The sequence below is a fragment of the Bison bison genome, unplaced genomic scaffold (genome assembly GCF_000754665.1).
Source record: "Bison bison bison isolate TAMUID 2011002044 unplaced genomic scaffold, Bison_UMD1.0 scf7180017852317, whole genome shotgun sequence".
Classification (NCBI taxonomy): Eukaryota; Metazoa; Chordata; class Mammalia; order Artiodactyla; family Bovidae; genus Bison; species Bison bison.
In genome coordinates, this window is record NW_011482890.1 from 25,158 (window position 1) to 32,504 (window position 7,347).

General features: G+C 52.1%; 1 protein-coding gene across 1 annotated transcript in view; it reads left to right on the forward strand.

Moving 5' to 3' along the window:
* Nucleotides 1-6,468: 6,468 nt before the first annotated feature.
* TMEM150B (transmembrane protein 150B) overlaps nucleotides 6,469-7,347 on the forward strand; it is a 7,689-nt gene continuing 6,810 nt past the window's right edge. Inside the window, exons 1-2 of the mRNA XM_010852602.1 lie at nucleotides 6,469-6,886; nucleotides 7,191-7,321. Of these exons, the coding sequence (XP_010850904.1) occupies nucleotides 6,711-6,886; nucleotides 7,191-7,321 (307 nt within the window). The 5' untranslated portion in view covers nucleotides 6,469-6,710. The remainder of the gene's footprint in view (nucleotides 6,887-7,190; nucleotides 7,322-7,347) is intronic.

The window sequence follows — 7,347 nt, forward strand, 5'->3', positions numbered from 1 at the left end:
GGTGTACAGCAAAGTGATTCAATTATTTATATATATATATTTCAATATAACTGTAAACAAACATAAACATAAAATATAATTATATATATTCTTTTTTGGCATCGGTTGCTTCTTTTTCATAGCCGAGTAATATTCCATTGCGTAAACATACCTCTCTTTATCCTTTCGTCTATCAGTGGACACGCTGATTGCCTCCGTGTCTTGGATATTGTAAATAGTGCTACAAAGAACATTGTGATGCATGTATCTTTTCAAATTCTAATTTTCTCTGGATATATACCTAGGAGGGGGATTGCAGGATTATATGGTAGCTCTGTTTTTAGCTTTTTAAGGAACCTCCATGCTGTTCTCCATAGTGGCTGTACCAGTTTACATTCTCTTCCTCCAACAGCGTAGGAGGAAGAATCAGATTTTAGAACCAGACAGACCTGGGTTCTGACCCCAGCTCCCCATGGTGGTATTGGACAAGCCTGGTAGCCAAGGTGGATCTCTGTTCAAGAAAGAACTGATTTAACTGTGAGAAGAGTATTTGGCCAACTGCCCCCAGCTGCAGTACCTGAAACCAGTTTGTTTTGTTTTGTTTTTTTTTGAATCAAGCTTCTTTCCGGGCAGCCCCCAACCAATGACTAAGCCTTAGGGTGGGGGCTGTGCTAGGGCCTGGCCACTTCCATCCAACGTGGGGCTCATCTAATAGCGATCTCTTTTTTTTTTCCTTCTCCTTCCCTTCCCCCACCCCTCTCCCCCTCCCTCTGAAAGTTAAGTGTTAGTTGCTCAGTCCTGTCCGACTCTGCTGCCAGGCTCCTATGTCCATGGGATTCTCCAGGCAAGAATACTGGCGTGGGTTGCCATTTCCTTTTCCAGGGGAATCTTCCCAACCCAGGGATCGAAACTGCATCGCTTATGTCTCCAGATTGGCAGGCGGGTTCTTTACCACTAGCACTACCAGGGCTGAGGCCCCCTCCCTTTATTCCTCCCTGTTTCTTTCTCGGTCTCTCTCTTTCTCTCTTCCCTTTTTTTCTTTTTTTTTTTTTAATTTGAATTGAGATAAAATTCAGGTAACACAAGACTTCCCTGGTGGTTCAGTGGTTGGGACTCAGCTTCCACTTCAGGGGTCACTGGTTCTGCCCCTGATGGGGAAACAGATCCCACATGCATGCCGTGTGGCCAAAAAGAAAACGAAAAGAGAAACAATTCACAGAACACAAAATCATTTCCTTTAAGTATTTTAAGTAGCATTTAGTACAGTCAGAGTCTTGTGCCGCCATCATGTCTCTCAAGTTTCAACCATTTTCACCACCCTGAGAGGAAGTGATTAAGCAATCAGTCCCCATCCATCCGGCAACCACTAACCTACTTTCTGTTCCTATGGATTTGTGCACAGTGAATCTCTGCACTGCCTCTCCGCTCGGGCCGACGAGGGTTCTTGCAGCTGCATGGTCTCAGGCTGTTCCCGACTATACTGTCCTCCTGCCTTCCCTTTCACAGGTGGCAGAATGACTTCCTGCCTCCTCCTGTCCTTCCTCGCCTTTATCTTTCACATGTTCAGTGGCTCAGTCATGTCTGACTCTTTGCGACCCCATGGACTGCAGCACGCCAGACTTCCCTGTCCTTCACCAACTCCTGGAGCTTGCTCAAACTCATGTGCATCCAGTCGGTGATGCCATCCAGCCATCTCATCCTCTGTCACCCTCTTCTCCTCCTGCCTTCAGTCTTTCCCAGCATCAGGGTGTTTTCCAATGAGCCAGCTCTTTACATCAGGTGGCCAAAGTATGGGAGGTTCAGCTTCAGCATCAGTCCTCCCAGTGAATATTCAGGGTTGATTTCCTTTAGGATGGACTGGTTGGATCTCCTTACAGTCCAAGGGACTCCCAAGAGTCTAAGCACCACAGTTCAGAAGTACCGGTGTCATCCTAATAAATCCATTGCATAGCTAATGCCACAGCAGCCTCTGCTTCCTGGAAGAGCCAGCCACACCACAAGTGTCCTGCTCTGAGCTACAGCTCCCCACCCTACAGAGCAGCACAGCCTCTCAGGGGTGCAGGAGGCTGTGGAGGGGTTCTGAACACCCCCTGGAGGAGCCGTCAACCTGAAGACCAGACCGTGCGCTGCTTTCTCTATGTGCCGGGACCGCTCAAGTCCCTCCCTGATCTCACTCTTCATATATAAACATGTGTGTGTGTGTGTGTGCGCGCGCGCGCGTGCACAGTCGCTTTAGTCATTGTGTCCGACTCTTTGCAACCCTACGGACTGTAGCCCTCCAGGCTCCTCTGTCTGTGGGATTCTCCAGGCAAGAGTACTGGAGTGGATTGCCATTTCCTCCTCCAGGGGATCTTCCCGACCCAAGGATCAAACCCTTGTCTCCTGCATTGCAGGTAGATTCTTTACTGTTGAGCCACCAGAGAAGCCCATATGTGTGTGGGGGTGCGTGTGTGTGTATATATATATTTATTTATTTTAGAATTTATATATGTCTTTATTTTTGGCTGCGCTGGGTCTTCACTGCTGGCGGGCTTCTTGTCTAGCTGCGGTGTGTGTGGGGGTTACTGCCTTGTTTCCAGCACAGGCTCTAGGCCTGAGGGCTTTAGCGGTTGTGACTCCCGGGCTCTAGAGGACTGGCTCAGTAGTCGTGGCGCACCGGCTTTGTTGCTCCGCGGCCTGTGGGATCTTCCTGGACCGGGGATGGAGCCCGCGCCTCCTGCACTGGTAGGCGGACTCTTTACCACCGAGCCACCAGGGAAGCCCAATGGACTCACTCCTGAACCCCATGCGGGAGGCACCATCATGACCCTTGCTTTTACAGACGAGAAAACAAACGCCTGGAGGCCTCCATCACCGACGTGGGCGGTTCCCCTTTTCTGGAGAAAATGATCCCACCACAGAGCGGAAGGGAAAGATTCCTGAAAGTGAAAAGTGCAGTATTGTCTCACCCAGAGGAAGACCACAGCCTCCTCCCTTCAGCTGAACCAGGGTAGCAGAAGGATCCAGAAGATTCCAAGTCCCCAGCCTGTACGTGGACAGTGGGAGGAGCCTGGTGCCCACATGGAAAGCAGCCCACAGAGCTATCTTCCCCCCTGCCCCCGGGTGCTCACAGGGATGTCCTGAGGCTGTCACAGTCCCTGCAGGGGACACAAGTCAGCCTCGCCTCTGTGCCAGTGTGGGGACGCGGGTACCAAGGCCCAGAGCATGGGAAGTGGGGGGAGGGGGTGTTCTTTCCTAGGGTCACCTGGAGGTCCGCATCTTTATTTCCTTTTGAAAAAGACACAGGAGGGACTCCCCTTGTGGTCCAGAGGCTGAGATTCCAGGCTCCCAATGCAAGGGGCCTGGGTTTGATCCCTGGTCAGGGAACTGGATCCCTCATGCCGCCACTAAGACTTCTCACGGCCCCACTAAAGACGCCACGGGCTGCAGGTAAGCCCGGTGCAGCCACGTAAGTGAATAAATATTTAAAAATGAAATAAAACCATAAGCCGGGATACAGAGAAGGTAGTAACCTAAGATCCATTAACAAAAAAAAAAAAAAAAAGAAAGAGGAGCAGGAATGAGACAGGCACAAGCACAGATGGGGCAAGGTGTGTGTGTGGGGGGTTGCTGCTCTGGGGGTGAGCAGCGGGCAGTATCCAGCACCCCCCTACCCCTCCCTGGGCTCTGTGTCCATCCTGCTCTCCAGGGTGGGTGTCGACGGTACCTTCCATGCCGAAAGGGACTTTGCAGATGAGGTTAAATTAAGGGTCTTGAGATGAGGAGGTTCTTCTGGATTTTTAGGGTGAGCCCAACATAATCAAGGAGTCCTCACAAGTGCAAGAAGGGTCAGAGTCAGAGAAGGGGGTGTGGTGACGAAGTACCTGCAGTACATGCAGAGTACCTGCAGTACATGCAGAGGGAGGTAGGCACCCCGAGCCAAGGGGTGCAGGCACCACCGGAAGCTGGAAAAGATGGGGAAACGGGTCCTCCAGAAGGAACGCAGCCCTGCCCGCCCCTTGATTTCAACCTACGGGGACAAAGACCTCTGGAACCAGAAGCTAATAAATCTGTGTTGCCTTAAGCCACTGTGCTTGTGGTTTGCTGTTACAACCATTGCAGGGCTCTCTACGGGCACCCAACTCTTAACTGGCAGAGGTGGGATTCGAAACCAATCTCTCTGAGCTGCTTGCGGGGTTGAAAGTTCTGGATCTTCTGGGGTATGGCTTAGAGGTGTGAAGTGTGGAATTATTCCAGAAGCTTCTTCCGCAAGGTCACTCGGCTGTGTGTGTGTGTGTGTGTGTGTGTGATGTAGAAGTGAGTCAAGAAACCAGGAAAACCAGGAATTCTACTTTCATGAGGATTAGGGGATCTGGTGTATAACTCTAGCAGTGACAAGTCAGGCTGTTGTGAGAATTAGTGAGTTAACCTCCGTGGAGCACACAGGGGAGAGCCTGACACATAAGATTAGTTAACATGTATTACATCTCTTTCATGTCTACACACCACTGGTGTCAGCTCCTCTCTGTACTCCCTGTTGCTCAAGAACCTTCCATGGCTCCCCAGTACTCTCAGGATAACATCCAAGCCCTTTATGACGACTGAGAACTTAGGGTCCAGGCTCATTTCTCTTAGTGGGTCCCACACTCTGTAACCCAGCAGACTGCCCACTAAGGAATGTCGCTCTCCACCTGACTAAAAGCGTGGAGGTGTTAGCCACTGGAGTTACTAACCTTTAACCCACCTTTAACTGGAGTCACTAACCTTTAACCCACCTTTAACTGGAGTCACTAACCTTTAACACCCTTGAATGAGGCACTCTGCACTCTGGGAAAACTGGAAGAACAGGCCTTCAGATATTTTCAGGAAAAAAATGTTACCAGCCCAAATTCTTGCACCTTCTCCTGCTTTGAAAAGCACTGAAGTCATTAACTAAGGTATCCGGGCCTTGTGGCTACCAGCAACCTTCTAAGGAGATGTCTGCTGGGTCGCCCAAATCCCTTTTGCAAAATCACTAATACGCTGGAATCAGATCCTGAGAACTCCCTGAGAGGCTGCCTTGTGGGCCACAGGACTCAGCATGACCCCAGATAAAACGGAAACTTGCAGGTTGGCCATTTCTATTTTGGTCGAAAGACAAAAGCACTCAAACCTCAGGGGCCAGGTTTCAGGAACCACCTGGGCCCTGTGGAGAAAGCCTTCCTGCAGCTCGCCTGCGTCCTCTAAGCATGGCTTGTGAGATTGTCCTAAACTTCCCCACAGCCAGACAGGCACTGGCTACCATTGCTAGTTAGCCACTTCCCCTTCTAGGCCCACCCTGCCCTGCTCTGCACTACTATAACATCTCATGTTTGGCTTTTTTTTTTCTGATTGCACACTGCAGCCTGTGGGATCTTAGTTCCCTGACCACTGACCAGGGATCTAACCCATGCCCCCAGCAGTGGACGCGCAGAGTCCTAATCACTGGACCACCAGGGAAGTCCCGAAAGATCTCATTCTTCATTGGTCACTGGGCCTCCGCCTTCAAGAAATACTCTTGATCCCTGTCTGTTTCTCTGCTCTCTCGTCTTTGCTCTCAAGGAATCCGAGAGCTGAAAACCCTAGCTGTTGGGGCACTTGGAAATCCTGAAGTGCAAAGGACGAGAGAAGCGGGCTTCAGAAGTCCCTGTGATGGAGGGCGTTGATGAAATAGTATTTAGCCACGAAAAGGCATGAAGCACTGACCTGTGCTACAACATGCTATCATGCTAAATCACTTCACTCGTGTCTGACTCTGTGTGACCCCAGGGACTGTAGCCCGCAAGGCTCCTCTGTCCACGGGATTCTCCAGGCAAGAACACTGGAGTGGGTAGCCATGCCCTCCTCCAGGGGTCTTCCCCACGCAGGGATCGAACCCACGTTTCTGACGCCTCCTGCACTGGCAGGCAGGCTTCTTTACCCACCTGGGAACATGGATGAACCTCAAAAACATCACGCTCAGTGACAGAAGCCAGACACGAGAAGGCACATACTATTTATATGAAATGTCCAGAAGTGCCAAATCTATACAGACGGGAAGCAGTTTGGGTGTGGCCAGAGGGTTCGCACAGAGTCGGACACGACTGCAGCGACTTAGCAGCAGCAGCAGAGGGTTGAGGGGTGGGGAGGCGGGAACTGGGAGTGTCAGCTTAACTGGTAAGGGACTTCCTCCTGGGGTAGTGAAAAAGTTCCGGAACGAGGTAGCGGTGCTGGTTTTGAAACACTGTGAATGAGCTAAATGTCCCTGAACTGTAAAATTTAAAACAGGGAATTCTCTGGCCCTCCAGTGGTTAGGACCGGGTGCTCTCACTGCTGGGGGCCCCAGGTTCCAACCCTGGTCGGGGAACCAAGATCCCACAAGCCACAACGTGCCACAAACCATAATGCAATAAAAGTCAAATAAAATGCAAGTTAAAGCACAATAAAATAAAGTGAAATGGTTAATCTTATGTGAAGTTTATTTCAATTATTAAAAAATCAAAAGAGGTGGGGAGCTGAGGGAGCGGGTGGCTGGTACTTCTGCGTCTCAGGGAGGATACACTCCCTGGGTCTGAGGGCAGACGGGCCAGGGGCCTGGACTCCCGGGTTCTGGGGACGCAGGAGGGTGCCAGGGCCCAGGCACCTGAGTAGTGAGAAGGGAGGAAGCCAGGAAGCCGAGAGCTGTTCTGTGGGAGAGAAAAGAAAACGGCCAGAGGAAGCAGTGGGTTTCTGGGAGGGAGGTTCTCCTGACGGGGATGTTCTCAGCAGGATCACCCTCCCCACCCACGTGCTCCCTGGCTGTGGGGAACTGGGAGGCCAGTGTGGGCAGGATCCGGGCACCAGGGTCCCGGCCTGGCCCCGCCGCATCCAGACAGAAACGGCACCCGGCAGAGTGGGCACCCATAGGTCTGGGTTCTCACTCCCTAAGGAGGTACCAACAGGGAGGCTAGACAGCAGGGGGCTAGAAACAATGGCAGGTGCTCTTGAAGAGGCCGGAGGCCCGGGGTTCTGGGTCCCCCAGGGAGGAAGGGTGCACAGAGCTGGAGGCTCGGATTTCTGGGTCTTGGGGAGGACTCCCTGTCTGGGAGTCTGAATGCTGAAGCTAGAAAGCTGAAGGAAGGGAGGTGGAGGGCCCTGGGAGCTAAGCCACGGCCCGCTCCGTTCCGAGACTGAAAGTGCAGTTAGTTTGAGGGTGAAGTCCCGGGACAGCGGGGGCCACCCTCTTGACCTAACAGTGTCCCGCTGGTGTTCGATCGTGGACTTTGGCTCTGCCGGGGCGCGGACAGTCCCGCCCCCACAGCTCAGCCTTGTTCCCCAAACTCTCACGCGGCCCCAGGACCGAGAGAGCCCGGGAGAGCCTGGACCGGTGAGCGCCTGGCAGAGGGCTGCAGG